Source organism: Marasmius oreades, chromosome 5, assembly GCF_018924745.1.
Source record: "Marasmius oreades isolate 03SP1 chromosome 5, whole genome shotgun sequence".
In the NCBI taxonomy this organism is placed as follows: Eukaryota; Fungi; Basidiomycota; class Agaricomycetes; order Agaricales; family Marasmiaceae; genus Marasmius; species Marasmius oreades.
This window is the reverse complement of record NC_057327.1, coordinates 403,816-421,698: the sequence shown is the minus strand read 5'-3', so window position 1 is coordinate 421,698 and position 17,883 is coordinate 403,816. Positions and strand designations below refer to the sequence as shown.

General features: G+C 47.8%; 5 protein-coding genes across 5 annotated transcripts; 4 read left to right on the top strand and 1 right to left on the bottom strand.

Annotated features, from left to right (window-relative positions):
* Positions 1-372: 372 nt before the first annotated feature.
* Positions 373-3,691, top strand: E1B28_008208 (uncharacterized protein; the record flags this gene model as incomplete). The annotated part of the gene is made up of 10 exons (XM_043152992.1): positions 373-774; positions 829-945; positions 995-1,134; positions 1,194-1,230; positions 1,287-1,358; positions 1,409-1,762; positions 1,822-1,854; positions 1,902-2,627; positions 2,682-3,131; positions 3,185-3,691. The coding sequence occupies 10 exons, from the start codon at positions 373-375 to the stop codon at positions 3,689-3,691; spliced, it is 2,838 nt and encodes a 945-aa protein (XP_043008275.1).
* A 1,213-nt stretch (positions 3,692-4,904) lies between these two features.
* E1B28_008207 (uncharacterized protein) lies at positions 4,905-6,004 on the top strand (the record flags this gene model as incomplete). The annotated part of the gene is made up of 6 exons (XM_043152991.1): positions 4,905-4,926; positions 4,979-5,175; positions 5,219-5,453; positions 5,510-5,619; positions 5,680-5,832; positions 5,891-6,004. 6 exons carry the CDS (start codon positions 4,905-4,907, stop codon positions 6,002-6,004), a joined length of 831 nt encoding a protein of 276 aa, XP_043008274.1.
* A 5,276-nt stretch (positions 6,005-11,280) lies between these two features.
* On the top strand, positions 11,281-11,865 carry E1B28_008206 (uncharacterized protein; the record flags this gene model as incomplete). The annotated part of the gene is made up of 1 exon (XM_043152990.1): positions 11,281-11,865. The coding sequence occupies one exon, from the start codon at positions 11,281-11,283 to the stop codon at positions 11,863-11,865; it is 585 nt and encodes a 194-aa protein (XP_043008273.1).
* A 2,982-nt stretch (positions 11,866-14,847) lies between these two features.
* E1B28_008205 (uncharacterized protein) lies at positions 14,848-16,332 on the top strand (the record flags this gene model as incomplete). Its single annotated transcript, XM_043152989.1, has 7 exons — positions 14,848-15,050; positions 15,112-15,142; positions 15,208-15,291; positions 15,347-15,455; positions 15,532-15,861; positions 15,918-16,153; positions 16,207-16,332. The coding sequence occupies 7 exons, from the start codon at positions 14,848-14,850 to the stop codon at positions 16,330-16,332; spliced, it is 1,119 nt and encodes a 372-aa protein (XP_043008272.1).
* A 1,050-nt stretch (positions 16,333-17,382) lies between these two features.
* On the bottom strand, positions 17,383-17,853 carry E1B28_008204 (uncharacterized protein; the record flags this gene model as incomplete). The annotated part of the gene is made up of 2 exons (XM_043152988.1): positions 17,383-17,513; positions 17,568-17,853. 2 exons carry the CDS (start codon positions 17,851-17,853, stop codon positions 17,383-17,385), a joined length of 417 nt encoding a protein of 138 aa, XP_043008271.1.
* Positions 17,854-17,883: the final 30 nt, after the last annotated feature.

Here is a 17,883-nt window from a genome sequence, read left to right as displayed (position 1 = left end):
CATTGGACGTAAAAACGGACGGATGTCCATAAATTGTTAACAGACAAGTTTCAACGGAGCCGGCGCTCTCAGAGGGCTGGATGCCTCAGGCGAACGTCTCCGGACATTTCTGGCATCTCGATATCCGAGTCAGCTAGCGTTTATTGTCTTTTCATACGGGGAAAAGGGTCACATATGGGGGGAAAGGGTCATTGTAGTAACCCAGGTATGCTCTTGTATCCTTTAAGTAATAAGCAGGAAGCTCAGTCCCGTACCCATTTTCTCTAGGCCTGGTGCCCCAATCCTAACTCAAAGTCCTTGACTTGCACACAAATCTTTCACCGTCTACGGCCTGGCGCTCGAGACCGCTTATATTCATTGAATCAGCGTACAATGGATCAATCTACTTCCACTTCTTTCAATGGCCCTGGTCATATCACACAACCGTCGATGGAAGTTGACTCGATGCCCACCACAGACCATCTTCCAACTTCCGGTTCAACTCCCAGCACCCTCTCCAGCGCTGCTGAGGGCAGCTCAGCTCCCCTTGTTCCTGCTGTTGTTCCTGATCCTTCTATGGCAGTGGATACAGTAGTTCTCCCACTAAAACGACCTGCAGAGCATTCGCTAGAACACGTCGCCTGGCGTGACCCCTTGATGACAATCGGCGCTGCGAACGACGTTGGGAAATTCGCGTTCGACTACGTCCACCCCGAGTGGCCAATTGCAACCAGTAGTGACCGTACCCACAAGCGGCTCTTTATAGCAGGCCCAGACCAGGAGAAATTTGATGATGTATGCTTTCTTTATCTTTGCCTATTTTAGTACCCTAAATGTTACGGAATACAGATGCGAATAGAGAACGAGCATTTGAAACAGAGCCTTCAAGCTGCAGCTGACAAGGTTAAGACTATTTATAAAGATAGCGACAAGGCTATAGCAGCAGTGCCTGCTTTCCTTGAAGCGGTACGTGATCTGACTTGCTTTTATGAACGCTAAACAAATATTATCTTAGCTTGGTACAAACAATCCAGAGGCAGCCGCAGCAAGTTCCCACTTCACCTCCTGTTATGTCGTAGCTTACTGTGCCGTCTCCAGAATCTGCAAGCGATCTATGCCGCGGTTGATGACCATAGGCGTACGATTGAGGATGTGGTACGACCGGTGGTATTCTCATCAAGTTCGGGATCTTCTAATGCTCCTCTTCAGAATAGCTTAAATCAAAGCCTACATGAACAGAACAAAGGGCTCGTACGTCGACACCTTCCGCTGCCTTTATATGACCTGATCGTCTTCTTCGTCTTCAGGAAGCGGAACGGACCCAACTATTGCAAGCAAATCTGGCACATCAGACTGCGAGAGATAAGGTGCTTGCCGAGGTCAGTCCTTCCATGTTTACGTCAATTTTTATTCATTACAATCTTTCCAGGCTGCAAAAGTCGGCCTGGACGCAGAGAAAGCTACTCAAGACGCTAATAGACTAGTGGAGCAGCTGGCTCAGGAGCTGGCAGCGGCGCATGAGGCGGCTAAGAAGAAAGACGAGGCACACCGAAAGCAATTAGAAGATTTGGTATGTAACGCCCTTCATAAGTACGGTGGAAATATATTCAAGTTGTTGGTTTGCAAGCAGTTTACGAAGCTACAAGAAGAGAATGCAAAGCTCGCTCGGGACGTAGAGAAAGCTACTCAAGACACTAATAGATTAGCGGAGCGGCGGGCCCAGGAGCTGGCAGCGGCGCAGGAGGCAGCTAACGAGACACACCGAAAGCAGTTAGATGATTTGGTATGTAACGCTGTCATAAGTGCCGTGGATACATATTCAAGTTGTTGGGTCACATGCAGTCTATGAAGCTACAAGAAGAGAAACGGCTCAGAGTGCGTATTCTACATATGCTACTCCCACCCGTACTGACTCCTGTCAGACCACAGCAGAGAATGAACGTTCAACCGAACTCAACCGAAACAGGCAAAGGCAACCTCGGAGCCAATCGTCTTTCCTGATCCTCAACGACAACGATGCCGACGACGAAATGTCTCCGCCTCAACCCACATCAACGCTCAACTCCTCCACCTCTCATCGACGCTCTAGCACACATGCAAATACCTCCTCGACAACCACCGCTTCAGCACCTTTCGCATCTTCTCCTTCTACTGGTAATTCGGCCCCACGTACTACTGGGGGCACTTCGTCGTCGTCCAACGGCACATCTGCACGTCCCTCGACAACCACTGCTTCTACCCCACGTACCCCTGGAGGCGCTTCATCGTCGTCCAACGGCACCTCTACCGGTAATTCAGCCCCGCATACTACTGAGGGCACTTCATCGTTCTCCGGCACATCTTCATCCTCCACAACGCCTTCTTCAACGTCAAGTGGACCTGGGCCAGGCGCCCCTCCCTTCCCGTCTAATATCCCTGGCGATCCTGCGGCTCTCGTCCAAGAATTCCTCCGATATATGGCTTCTGCGCCTCAAGGCGCCACGCATACCACTACACATCATGCTCCCCCGACGGCCACACCCACCCATCGTAACGCTCGACGTCAACGTGTTGTTCATACCCCTAGGCCAGGTAGCAATAACCACAAAAAGGCGCTCAAACAGAAAGCTAAAAGTGAAATCCCCAAGAAATTGCATACGTTGTGGGATGTAAGCCATTTTTTTTCTTATCTTCAGCATTCACTGATGACTGTACTCATTCAGAGGATGTTGCGTAAGACCTTCCTCGGTTGTACTGCCATGGAATGTGTAAGTCACTTCGAGGAGTATAATCCCATTGAAGACGTTGTGGCAGATGCCTACAAAATGGGCAATGGTTCGGGTCCCGAAGGCGATAACCAATTTGGGCTTTTCTTCGGTGAAGGTTGGAATAGGCATGCGTGGAATCGAAAGGTTGTCGACAACCTGGTTTTGCTCGTTCCTGCGCAGAAGCAGAAATACACGGAATTGGCACAATGCGAGATCTCGGAGGAGGTTCTTCAGACATGGTTCTGGGGATTTATTCGCGACGCTCGTGGATATTGGTCACGATCACGACCACGCGTACACACGTCTGGTAGCAGGTTGGAGACGCGCACTGAAGCAAAAGTACGAGCTGAGCGGTACGCGGCAGATCGGGCTCAACGCGTTAGGGTGACGAACCACAAGCACAATGTAAGTGTTTACTTTTTCAACTTTGTCTCTTAAGAACTGAATGATGTTTTCAGAAATACTACAGACGCCTTGAAGGTGCCATCAACCTCTTGAAGGAAGCCGATTCCAGCCCTCATGTTGGCGAATGGCAAAGGGCCCGGAATCTTCTCGAACAACTCGATGCTAATGCAATGTCTTCGGAATGCACTGACGATGAGGAGGTCTATGGCCCCAGCCGTGTTCTCGTTGTATCTACCCCCCATTTCCGACGTCGATGCATTGGTCCTCTCATGAAGAGCCTTGATGAAGCAATCCGTACGTCGGCGGGCCCAAGGTCACCCCCTACTCGACGACGCAAAAGGCTACCCGACGTCAGCTACAACACAACTCCCAAAACCCTTCCTCGCTCTTGTTATCACAATAGTTTTCTCCAGCGGTTGACTCCTCAGGAACTTGGGGAGCTTGAGGTGAAGAATGTTACTATTCCGCTTTTTGATCGATGGGCTGGCAGGGCGGTGGTATCAGATACGGAGGATGAAGATGAAGATATGAGTGTCGACGGGGATGGTGCGGAACAGTGAGTTAAGTACTTATAGCTTTAGAGGTAGATGCCCTGTATTAAACCTTTAGCCGTTCACTGACCACCAATTATAGTACAGTTTGTATTTTGTCTAGATAGATAGATAGATAGCTAGTGAAGCAGATCGCCGATATCTCAGCTGGAATGCCATTTCGAACATCGAGAGGGAGTTGGTGTATCATTTCCTACAGGCATTCGGTCGCGCTACTTCTATACCTTTTCGGTTGTCTTAGTTGTTTTGTTTTCATCGTGTCTGCTGTACTTTAGCTTATCTTGACGCGCATGTATAGTGACCTTTTTGTTCTTGTATCCACCTGACGCTCTAATAAAGTACTGCAACCTTTCTTAAGCTTTTTGTGAATGCGAAATCACGTAAGCCGGCGTTGTCACGTTGACGCTACCCTATAGATGCAACCGCCCACTTTTCTCTTCACTCCTCCCACGATGTCTACCGCCACGCAGTTCGAATTCGTTTCGACTGCATCGTAAAGTCAGATCGAATTCGTTTCGTCTGACGCTCAAGTAGTCAGAATCCGTTTCTACTACATTTCTCATTACGTCCCAGGGTCCTGATGTTGAGGACTAATGTATGTGTTTTAAAGACGTCTAACGGCGCTGAGAGCTTCTACCACTTAGATTCAGCAATATCAGCAAGAAACTTTATTCTGACGTGATGGAAGGATTTTGGTTCAGTCAGTAAGTTTGTAAGGCTCAAGTGGTTTTAACCTCGTTGACCTTATCTGTCAGAACAACGATGAGCAAGCTCTTACTTGGCTCGAGTTTGGCTCGACTATGTATGGAATCAGTTCGATTTCGTTCGACCGGTCATTTTGTTAACCACCTTGTATTGGAAGGGGGTTATACTATTCGTACTGCGCAAGCTTTCGGAAACCAAAAGGTTCTTTCTCAGCGCCACATATGACAAGCACATCTCCCTCGCAAACGGGATTGATGTCATGGCCACCATTGTACACGGTCTCGGCCCACCAATCTTCCTTTTGTCATTTATTCTTCCCATGCGCTGGGTATGCTTCTTTACAACGGCATCGATTTACTTGCGCTGACCATCCGATAACAGCCTTTTCCTTTGGTATGACCGTGGTTCGATCAGGCCATGGTGACTTCTCTATCTTTCCCATCCCCCTTGCGGTCATCTAAGACACCCTTTCCAGCGGACATTGGTCAATATCTTGATTGGGTCATTTTCCCTGGCCATGTTTGCACCCGAAATGCAAGGTATGCATTCATCAAAAAAGAATCTGCACTCTCTCAAATCCCTCCGTTACAGCTATTACATATGGCCGAGGTGCAGCTGCCAAGCTGTACGCCACCATCGACCGAATTCCCGATATCAACTCTACCAATCCGAACGACGTCAAACCTTCTTCTCTCGAACATATCAGTTTTGCTTCTTCTTCTCATCCAGACGTCACCGTTCTAAGAGCCCTCTCATTTACTCTCCGTGCCGGAACGACCGCTCCTCTCGTCGGAGGACCTGCTTGTGCAACACTCTAAACCGATCGAGGAGAGTGAAGCGTACAAGGAGCTTCAATCTTTGATTGGTCTGGCGTCGACCAAGGCAACTATTGACAGTCTTGTGACGCTAGTCCAGGTCAATAATGAACGACAGCTCAAAGGGAAGAAATCCGTGGAAGTCCTTTTGAACCGCGTTTTTTTGGGGCCTCCCGGGACTGGCAAGACGACTGTAGCCAAACTTTACGCCAAGTTATTGAATGAGATGGGCCTCCTTAGTACGGGTGAAGGTAATACTATATCGTGGTCTTTCGTTTGCATAGATCTGACTACTCGTCCAATTCAGTTGTCACCAAGAATGCCAACGACTTTATCGGGCAGTTCATCGGACAGTCAGAGGCGAATACGAAGGCCATTTTGGCTAGTGCGAAAGGGAAAGTTTTGATTATAGATGAGGTGGGCGTTCCATTGATGCAATTCTTTTTCGGGCTTTACCTCATATAACTGCCCATGCAGGCTCATATCCTGAATCCTACCAGCTATAACAATGCAGATGTCTTCAAGGAAGACGTGATCGATTCGCTGGTTTCTGGCATTCAAAACATGCCTGGCGATGATCAATGTGTCTTATTACTGGGTTACGAGGAGGAGATGTTTGAGATGTTTGAGGTGAGACTCGCCTTTTGCTGCTCATCAGTAACCGAAACTTACACATCCTCCCCCCTAGAACGCGAATCCAGGCCTCAACCGCCGTTTCCGAATATCAGATTCCTTCTATTTCCCTGACTTCACGACAGACGGAACCTCTGGATCAGCACGGTCATCTCATTGGTATCGGTAGAGGTTCTACGATCCTCTGGAGCGTGCCGTTAAGCTCGACGGGAACGATCTCAAATCCCTCAACCTTAAGTGGTTGAGGAGCCTGATCAGTACTTGTGTTTCCGGTCGCCAGTCCTGTGAACGTGGTTTCCGTAGACCGGTAGTTTGACTACAGACCTCAATGACCACCCGCAGAAAGTGAACGGGTTAGCGGGCATTACGCCTGGAGCGTAAGTTATTCAAATAAGAGTATCAGCGGCCATTAGATGTTCACTTTTATTACATGCAGCAAACTTTATCGAAGTACACCAAGATTTACCCTAAAATCAAGAAAACGAACGTGTAGGACATTCGCTGGCCTTGGAGGCCATCCTATTAATGATTGGCAAGATTACTGTGCTGTATGAATCGATTCCTTCCATCTCCGCTAGCCGAAAGATCTCGCAATGACGCCTCTTGCAGTCCAGACATAGCTCTCGCGGACGCTCGAGGCAGACCTTGCTAAGCTCAAGGTGAACCAAGCGCTCTATGATATCGGAAGGCTCTTGAGTTTCAAATACGAGCAACGCAAGGATAAGGATCAACTCACCTGTTCGATGGCAATGTTCCACCCACACCGGCTCGTACCGGGTATTGGTCTGTGAAGGACATTGTGTGTCCCATTGCACCATTCGCCGTTCATAGTCAATGGTACGGCCGACCTTGTATCTTCCTGTGCGTTCTGCGAGAAGTGGCAAATCGCCCTCGATGCGAAATGTGTAAATAACTCCAGGCGTTTCGGCGGGGGAAAGCAATTTCGCCAACGTTATTCTCAACTTCCATTCGATCCTCTGTCCTGCTGAAAGGTGAGTTAGAGCCAAACCAGAAAGCAAAGAGACTGATACCTTCATCGTTAAGTTCAACATACTCCGAGATGGCCTCCACAACGTATGAACCTGACTCAACGACGGAACGAGCTGGACCCTGGGCAAGACAGGGATGTAGTGGTTCGGACATGATTTGTTCAGTGTTTAAAGGGGTAGACATGATGCAAAAGGTTCCGGGCTTGGGGCGAAGTCCGAGCTTCAACACCGACAGCGCGTTCAGCAGGCTTCGATAGTGATAAGGTGAGTTGGCCGATATGGTTGGTAGCCTGTGGGTCGTCTCAACACAGAAGAGCTGGAGTTCAAGGTGGATTTCTGGCTTGGAGGGCCTTTAATAAGGTGTCGAATGCGAGTTGGAGTTGAACTGAATCTTGAGTTGACGGAGAGCGCACTGTTTGCATAAAAGCCGACGAAGTGAGTATGCGGATACGGTCTGAAACAGTAGGCAAACGCACCTTGAACCCTGAAAACCGTCGCCGACGCCTTCTATCTTCTTTTTTCAACAGTACTAGGTCGTGGTTGGAGCGTACTCTGCTGAAATTCCATGTAAATCTCGCATTCAATGGTCGGAATGTTACTAACACTCACCAATAGTCTCAGTACCAGCAGCAGGACAGGGGGAGGAAGGAGTGGGGAAAGGAAGGAAGGGGGTAGGTTCTGGGAAGGAGGGTAGGTACTATGGATGAGCCAATCTGATTATGTCGTCTCTCACGCGACGATGATGTCGCTCCTGCTTGCCTTCAACTTGTTGCCCACCAATTCGCAAGTCCCCCATCACCGACAACGTCGATCAGTGCCACGGAGTTGCCGACTGGTTGAACTGGACTGATTCTAGTGGTGGCGAAGCTGTAGGCTGACCGTTTCACCTATATACCTCTTCCATCTCCTCATGTCGTTCATTCAATGGTACCAAGTCAACCCTCACCGTTTCCATCTCCTAGTGTTGGGAATGTTACATTCCCTGCCTACGCCTCTGCAACGCCGGTCTCACAGGGTATTCAAACCCGAATTCTTTAATGTTGTTCAGAAGGAGAAAGAGGCTTGGGAGGGCGTGAAAGGCGTGAGGTCTTGGATTGTACACCGGACAGTGCAAAAAGGAGAGTGATGATGTGGGAGACCATGGCTACATGAACTCTACGCCTCCATCGTGCGTGTTTTGTCTTCTCGCTTACGTTTTCCTCTCTCGATCGCTCTTCTAACTCTACCCTGAAAAACCCTTCAGAAATCCAAGTCGCGTTGGAGCTTTTTCAAGCTAGGAAACCGTTCCAAATCGCATGTTGACCATGAAGCACCCCTTCCTGTACCCGTTGTACCTCAACCACAGACCCAATTCCGTTTGCCTATCGCTGCACGGTTCGCAACAACACTAGGTGACGTGCAATGATTGAACCTCCCTGGGTGACTATCCTGGACTACCGGGAGCTAAGAAGCAGGGCCTGATGGTGACAGAAACCGGAAACCGAAGCCTTGAAATTAGCAAGACCAATTCCGTTGGCTGTAGTGTCAAAGGCATTTGCAGCTGAAGAGGAATCGCCGACTAACCGTAGCGAGCCCGTGTGGTGCATTTCCGAACTCCCATTCCATCGATCAATATTGCCCCTTCACCCTACCAGCCGAATATCTTCTCTGGTGCTACCACGAGAGAGTGCGGGTCCGTGTAAGCGTGAGCGTGAGCCGCAACTGCGTGCGAGCAGTCATGCTACTGTGACGCTGTTGCGTCGGGGCTCAAACGCGGGAGCAGCCAATCAAGTGAGCTGAAAGTGTGAGAATCAATTGTACTTTCAGATCGACGGAAAGCCCGGCTGATTTTCTCCCTTTCAGAGCGGTTATCAGCCGAGCCGATGTTCCCGCAATCAGTGTCGCTTTCGGAATGACCGATATCAGTATATTCAGTCTACCCGAAAGGGGCACTGATTTTTACATAATCAGATCATTTTTCCGCACAACTAATATTTTATGAATCATTTATTCTTTCGGGCGACCTGAAACTAGTCCTGATTTGGTAGATATTAATTAATAATTCAAGCGAACTTATTCGGCATGTATTAAACAATGTTTCAATCATATGTATCTATTACCTGATTTAGCTACAATCAATTCATAAATAAGTCGAGATTATTTTTTGGTAATTCCAGTGTGAGTACAAGCCTAAGGAAGTTCCAGGTTTAGATGACAAACGGAATGGGAAGGGAAAGACAACGAACTTTCGAACTCGCCTTTACTTTTCCGCAAGCACTTGCACATTGAGTAGGAGGTGTGAAGTCGGCGAGTGCATCTCTTGCTTCCAATTGGTTCCTCGAACGTAAGCCAATGGCCAGAACTAAGAGGGGGATTAACGACGTTTAGTTTTAGTTTCACCGCTATAGGGTTTCCACTACCAACGGTGGTGAGTATGGACTGAAGGAGGAGTGTTTTGGTTCCGAACATGATTCGTAAGTGGGGCGAAGGACGATAAAGCGGTTTAGAGTATCGCGAAGGGTAAGATGTGTACTCAACCTACTCAACCTTTATACTTCGAGACCCTGCAACACAGAGTTCTCGGCAATGGTGTAGTTGCTAGCGCAGGCACGTCGCATAGCTTGATACGGACATTAATGGAATAGTGCCTAGTACAACCGCATTCCTGACATATTGCTGACAGTGAGGTAGAAGTTGCGTACGCCACCGACTCGTTCACCCTCTAGCCCAGCTCCGAGCGCGGTACTTCGAGCTCCGAGATGTCTATTTCAAGATGGTATTTAACCATTTCTACCGGCGGCTGGCCAATCAGATATCCATGGGTAAATCTATCAATGCATTTGAATCCCACAATTGCCAGGAGCCTTGAGTTTCAGCTCCAAGTAAAAATACTGATCTGGGCTCATCTACCACCACAGTCTTCTGGGCATTTCTCTGGACATTTTCGAAGTTCTGGAATGGCTGGCATCACGGTTATTGCTACGTCTTTGTATCTTCCGGCATTTCGATGGTTCCGACATCAGCGGGAGGGAAATCTTCTAGCTAACGGGAATTAGGGAGTTTCCACATATGTAAGAAGTGAGGGTGTATTCCTAGATCGATGGGCGAAGAAAGAGCCTTACTGACAGACAACTTGTAAATGCTACTTCTGGGGCATTTTAGGCTTCCTCCATACGAATGGCGTGATTGAGACTTCAGGGATAACTTCGCTACTCATTTAGCCCTTGAAGGGAGGTAAGGGATTTGTGTAGACGACCTAGTAGTATTTTCAGAGTCACCGCGGATTATTTCATAGAGGAAGACGGCGAAGAGGTAACGCGTTTTTGGGAAAGGGAATCTGGTCTCAAGCCTGCCGTCAAGTAGTCACATGATCTTGGTTGGCTCCGGATCCGAACTTCCGATTCGTTGCATAGTTCTATCATCAATGGTCAAACCGCTGCGCCCCCAAGTAAAGCTAGTCACCAGGTTCTGATAGGCTCCCTGGAGGCCGGTGGTTTCTGGGGTCGGACACAAACTCAAACCTCCCGTTCGAACTTCGTGGGACAAAGTGCCAGTGGACTTGCGACCAAATCTTAGCCCCGACTGCGGCGAAGAAATGCAAATCAAGGCTCGTTCGTCAGTCGAACGTTTCTGATAGAATTTTAACCAAATCTTGTCGGAAAGATTTCAAAACAGGTCGGTGGCGAATGGTCTTCAACGGCGTCAAGTATGTAGTGTGAGTCATGGCAGTTCAAACGTTTACATTTCACATTTCGAAACCAGGTGTCCATTCAAGCATCTTGAATATCCACGAGCAGGCTTGAAATTACGAGGCTCAGCTTTCCGTCGTCGTCAATGCATGTGTGTTTGATATGCATACCCTTCCTGGCAGTGCAGCCTGGGCCGTGACTCCAAGACATCCGTCGCCTTGAATAAAGGCAATCAACTTCTACCGCTGACACGCCGCCGTTACTACTGCATTACTACTGCATATCGAAAACATTCTTACTGTCGGCGCTTGGTTACCACTCTAGAGGCTCTCAGGACCCAGGTACAAACTTCTCAATGACCTCCAGGCTGAGTCAGGTACCTTCCGGGGACTTCACCAACTTCTGCTACTCAGGGCATTGAATCAATCGAAGATAACTAAATGACAACTGATATTCTTCGTATTTGAATCTGCAAGTTAAGGTGACCAAACCAATTCTATCGCGGAGTCAGTTCCATCTCAGCCAATACGACGCGAGCGTTCTGCAGGTAAGGCTCGAATGGTTTCATCACCTAGTACATGTTCCACCATCTTTTTCTTACAACAGGTATGCTGGCTCTATTGAATGGCTGATATGACTGGGAATAAAATATAAAAAGGGTACGTTCGTCGAGTTCATATCCTCAGAACAACCAACAGTTCTACTTGAAAGGTTAGGACAACAGTTAACTCTCCAAGTCATCGTGAAAACTTACATCCCTTGAAGTTTTCTAGAAAATCATAATCATCATGCCGTTCGGTTCCAGCCACAGTGTCCACATGGCCAACGCGACCGACCAAGACATCCATGTCATGGTGTCTCTCAATCCCGACTGGGCCATTGCTGATTTTATCACCGACATTGGTCTCTTCTTAATCGCCGTTGGAGAAATCAAAGAACTGGTGACCGCTGTAGAGCTTCCGAAGACGATCGCGACCCTCCGTGATCTATATCAATTTCTTAAAATTACTTACATGGCTCTAGGTGGGACAGCCGCTGCTGGCTCCCGCCCCGCAGAAGCCGCTTTGGCCCTCCATAATGCGATCAAAAAGAACTCTATCCTTATTCCTGCTGGCGAGTACAAGCAGGTTAACGACAAGAACTGGTTGGAGTTGTATCTCAATGCATCTGGGATTGGAAGCCTGTTGAACGCGAGCACGGTGTCGCTGATGGTCATGAGTGGCGATGGGAAGCAGTTTGCGATGTATAATACCAACTCGGATTATTCCTGGATCGCTACTGACGATGAGAAGTGTGTCCGAGCCAAGTATGGGTCAATCTGGCAGCAGGACCCCGAAGCTGGAGAGGTGGCTTGGCCTGTAGGCGGCAACTAGATAGAGAACTGATCCCGCAGCTTAGTGGTCTTAGATAGTTAAACAGTTGAACGGCTCGAACCAATAGTTATACATTCAAGTCTATGCGTGAAATTCGGAGCTCAATAAGCCGACGATTCATATTAGACTCGGTATCAGCTACGACGCACGGTAATTGGACCTTCCCACTACTGCGCTGCTCGTAGCGGATCTAAATCCATATTCCCGAATCCCAGATTCAATCTTCCAGTCTCACAGCAGATAATCACACCGATCTTCAGGAAACACGGTAATGTATCTGCTATGTTTCAACCTGAGAAGATCTAGGGCGGAGGGTGAACAAAGATAAAGCAACTCGAGGAAAACAACGAGGGGCTTCCTGTCCCGAAACGCGAGGTACGACTTCAAAAGGTCGTGTAAATGTTGTACTCTTCTCTTCTTCCTTACCCCAACAGAAGTAGCCTAGAACCCCCTTAAACTCTTTCGCCCTAATCCAGTCCAGAAACGTTGGTGGGAAGGGAGTTTTTGACTAGGTCAAGAATGGTCTGTTTTATTCTAATCCTGTTGTACCCCTCGGGACATATCGTTCCGTTACGAGGCGGGCTTTGTATTCAGAGTGCTTCCTGATGTAGGGGTTCATGTTGAAGAGGGGAGTTGAGTTGCATATCGGGACGAGAGTCGGTGAACGTAACGAAACGACATTCAGCAGCGAGACGAATGTTTAAGAAACAACGTCGACGACACGAGCTGCTCATGGAGGCGGCGAGATGAACGCGAGGCTGAAGGTCTTCTGGGTACCTCGCCCGGACCCCAACAGTTGCAACCAAAGTGTCACCGAGCTCCGAGGATCGCCGGATTTGCATCTATTTGCCTGCTCTTCACGGTACAATCAACGCTGCCCTGAAAGCTGTCCGACGAGAACGTCGTGACTTCCAGCTGTTTCCATACTATCGTTGACCCTGTGTTTTCAAGTGGGTAGGTGTTTTCAAATCCACTTTCCTCCCTTCCTCCACACTTTGCATGGTCTCGGTCTTCGACGGAATGAGTTCCTATGGTATTTTTCTATAGATCTACGTAGCTACTATTTTTTCAATACAGTGTTTTTATCTTTAAAAAGGTCAATGTTTTCGGTGAATCACGTAAAAACCTCACAAATGAGGTTATTTCCCAGGCGCACACCATGAATATCTTCTCGGTACCAGATATTTCACCTTGGTGTGATACTAGGATATCAAAACTTCGATTTAAGATGATACCGCTCATGTACGCAGGTGGAGGAAGATGTCGAAAGAAGATATCGAGTGAAGCGTGACACATCTGCTATCAATCAGTCGGAGTTACAATTTGGTCGTATACACCTGGACGCAGGAATGGCTATCGGCTGCTCTTCGGCAATGTGACATTATGTGACTGATATTTGAAAACACCCCGTTTTTCAGAGCTCCCTCTCCGGCACCTCTCTTCTACCACGTCCACTCAATAAAAACACTCCAAATTTCAGAATTAGCTAGTAGAGATACTGAGAGTCTGATATTCTTAAGCTGAAGAAGATATATCCATAGAAAATACAAGTCCGGAGTGTATCTCTAAAAATTTGAAAACACCTACACAGTGATAGTAATCGTAGGCCGCTCAGAAAAAAATTTGACGATGACCAAGCAGATCCCACGCCATAATGCTATCATAAATATCACCCAAATATCACACTTGCACCCACGTGAAGCACAAAGCGAGTCAAGTCGGCCACGCCATAGATCTGGTGCGTTGGGGTCGTGGGACCTGCTTGGTCATCATCAAATTTTCTTCTGAGCGGCCTACGATTATGGAAACAGCTGTCAACTTGCTCCATGGCCCTTTCCATCTCATCGTATCCGTTCGACCTCGTTTACACGATTTTCTTCACCTTCCACATACCATAACATTTCTTCTTCACCTCAATGCGATTTCCTCACCGAACTTGACATCCAGTGCACTTACCGGGATGCACAAGTGGTACGTAGAGTTCAGCCAGGATCTTCTCATGGTTAGAATGGCAAACGGGAAGGGAGCGAACGAGTTGATTTGGTTCAGGTCGCTTTTGTGGAACGAACTTTAAGGTCACTGCTGTCACTTACGAAAATGAACCTCACTGACTGGCCCTTAGGTTGTTCCAAGTCCCAACATTCGTGCTCGACACCCATGGTCTCTTGAAGAATTCGCCCAAAATCTACCCTCTGCTCTGTCTGTACGGTGCCTCTACAACGACCACGACACTTCTGTGCCTACTCCATGTCACCAAGGCATTCTATGACGACGCACTCACAACGTTTCAATATGGCGCTTTGGTTTCGGACTATATCCCGTTCCTTTTCATACCTCTTGGTATGGTTGGGCGTTTAGACTGCACACAGTTGTCTCTTTGACGGGTTTGGCAAAGGGTAACGGGATGAAGAAGAAGGCGTAAACGAGTGAAAATTGTGGGCATGGAATATGTAAGCAGGTCAACAACTGCCTGTGGGCGCAAATGGTATATTACAGAGCGCAGCGAGTGTGTTAGATCCGTTGACCTTTTGCTGATAAAAAACATGGGCGGTATTCTTCGCTCTATGCCAACCAAGTAAGGCTACTTGACTGAATGATGGAATGCTGAATGCGAACAGAGGCAGACAGGCAGGGAACATCGGAGTTGAATGGACACACATTCTGTTATCTAGAAAGCCACCTGAGCAGAATTACGAGCGCACTATTGCTGTTTCTCGACCTGAATATTGGTTGATTTCTGCTCTTGGCTTGAGCAGTGACATGCAGATTGGGCTAATCCGACTGGGGGAGCGTTCGATGGGTATGGACGATCCTACCGCCTCAGGCACTGAGTACTGTGAGGGTACTCATCTATGTGCTTCAACCAATCAGAATTTTGCATTTTTTTTCTCATTTCACACAGCCACATGAGAGAGGTTGCGCCACATCCGTTGATGTATTACAGAACACATTACGACCCATTATATAACCTCCTCCCCAGTCATGCTCCTTCCCTTCCCCTTCCCTGCTCCTCCTCCCATGTCCGACTCAGAATTACAATGTGGCTCACCAAATGCTGTAGATGAACATCTGCCTTTGAGGATCGCTTCCATCTTTGTCATTGGAATCGGCTCTACCCTCGGTGCTTTATTTCCTGTCCTAGCGAGTTGTTCGAGATTTATGAGCGTTCCGATAGCACTATTTGAGTACGTTTGCTATTCTCTTCCTCCATATTTTCGTATTTCTGACGCTGCCAGTGATCTAAAGGTTCGCCAAATATTTTGGTTCTGGTGTGATTGTACGTTCTTGCGCCTTTGTTTGTTGCTCTGGCGGCGCGAAGCTAATCAGTTATTCATTTTCTAGATTGCCACTGCGTTTATTCATCTGCTAGCACCAGCACTAGAAGCGTTTGAGTCTGGATGTGTAGGAGAAAGATGGTCAGATTATGTGCGTCGCCGTTGATACGACATCCTCGCCCATCTGATCGCCTCTGTCTCTCTAGCCCTACGCCCTGGCTCTGTGTATGCTCAGTATATTCCTCCTCTTCCTCGTCGAAGTTATTGCTTTCCGATGGGGAACCGCCAAGTTAGCCAAGCTCGGTGCAACATACGGTAGGTATTCAGAAATAGGCTGGCCACACTTGCTTCTTATCACTTACTAATTCATTTCTCGTCCATGCCGTTATAGACAAACATGGTCACGAAGCAGGCGGCACCCAGGCTGCACATAGACCGGAAGACGACACCAACAGGGCAAAGGGGCCCTTCGTCAATGCGGAGAAGAAGCACCATCATCACCATCACCATCACCATGCCTACGACGTTCAAGCCAAAACGACAACTGCATCCACGTCCGCCCCGAAACCCCACGCCCACGGAGTTCTCAATAACCCACTAGCTCAGATAATCGGAATTGCGATCCTCGAGTTTGGCGTGGTCCTGCATAGTGTGTTGATTGGTCTGACATTGGCAGTGGACGAACAGTTTAAGGTCCTGTTTATCGTTTTGGCCTTCCATCGTATGTTTCACCTTTGTTATCTTCATTCCCCCTCTGATGACCATTTATATCCGCAGAAACGTTCGAAGGTTTAGGATTGGGCTCAAGACTTGCATATCTCGAACTGCCTGCATCGTACCGACACGTTCCTATAGTCGCTGTGATAGTGTACGGCCTCACAACCCCGATCGGTATCGCAATTGGATTAGGCGTGCGGAATACGTACAACCCTGGAAGTGCGACCGCGAGTATCGTCTCTGGGACCCTGGATTCGCTGAGTGCAGGGACCTTGATTTACACCGGGCTTGTCGAGGTGCGTTTTCCCCCCTTCATTCTTCCTTGACATTGGAGCTGAAACTCGTTTAGCTCCTCGCGCATGAATTCTTGTTTAACAAGGAGATGATGAACACGTCGAATAAAAAACTGGCGTGTGCCCTTGGATCTATGATTCTTGGGTGGGGGGTGATGTCGTTGCTGGGTAAATGGACTTAAGCCGTTGTATTTGAAGGTAATTTGAAGGTGTCGATGATCAAAATATATGTACCGAAAGTATTTAGTCGTACTTTTTTTGTATTACCTCCGTACAGTATCCAACATCTCCTACCAATTAGAAGAGCACTTGTAAATGTGTTTGTGCTACTTGTACTTGCCTATCACTCAAGCGCCAAAGTGGTACACTACCAAAACTGGCCCATGTCGTACAGATATGTGCTACTTTATATATATCCCATACTTAAACTCAATATATAATGAACATATGTTGTTGAGGATCGGCTGAATGTTGTTGGCTGCGGTCGCTCCGGCATCGCCGTCCATCCCGAGATAGACGTATTTCATATTCCGTATTTCCTTATATAGTACTAGTTATGTACGAATATGACGAGCCTTTCCGTCCTTTTCCCCCATCGTCTCCCTCTATCCCATGTTGTCAAAGTCAGTCAATGCGGTCAGTGTTTGACTGAAAAAACACGTACCCGGTATTTAATTGACCCAGTATTACCATTTAACTGACCGGTCATTACTATATATATTTTATTTCCGCCGCTGTTCCGTTTGACGCATCGTTGTCGTTGACTGCATTCAACGTTGTTCTTTCCTTACATCTACCTTGCTCGCAGCTCCCTGATTTTGAGTTTGTGAACCATGCCCCCACGTTCGCCACTTTGGAACCTCTTTATGACCAATAATCAGCTATATTCTGCAAAAGACACAGTACACAAGCGAATATGGTGCCAGGCCTGTCTCAAGGCAAAACTCACTGGTCTACTAGTAATTTTTCCTACATCTACGTTACTGTCAAACGGTGTCCAAAGTCAAGCGCCGTGAAATTGCAGCCTTCGCACTTCTGCAATGCCCACACTCTGAGTTACATGTACCATATCCATTCATGATCTATGGATAGATAGTCAGTAACAGACTTTTTCAAGGCGGCGGTAGGCGCAAAGATTCCATAAACTGATGAAACCCTCGGCTGAACGTTCTAATTGATTGATCTCGAAAGATTTTATAATCCTCCCGGTTCTTTGACCATTGAGGTACATGTCATATGGGTGATGAAGGGAGGAGCCTCAGTGTGTTGTATTTCCATGGTTCAGGTGGTGATGATGGTGATGGCGTAGCAAAGGTCGGCTTGATTCGAGGACGGCGGGACACTCTTGAGGACTCCAAGTAGTCTAGAAGAATAGTTGTCAGATAAATTATCAAAAAAACTCAAGCCATGTACGTACTGCTTTGAATGAATGTGTTTTGTGTCTCCGAGTCCTCCAATAGCTTGTCTACCACATGCTTCAGTTCATCTACTCCATGTTCTGACATATCATCTAATTTTCTTAGTATCTCCTGTAGCATGGTTGTGTTATACTGTTGCTGTTGTTCGACATGTTCTAGTCGCTGCTCCAGTCGATTCTGGAATGTCCGGAGTTCCCGAAGTGACCAAGGGATTTTCTTCGACTGGTTCTCCTCATCGCAAGAATCCGATACAGTAGTGTAGCCACTGAGAGAAGGTAATGGCATGCGGGGCAACGAGAATGATGGCAGTGGGCA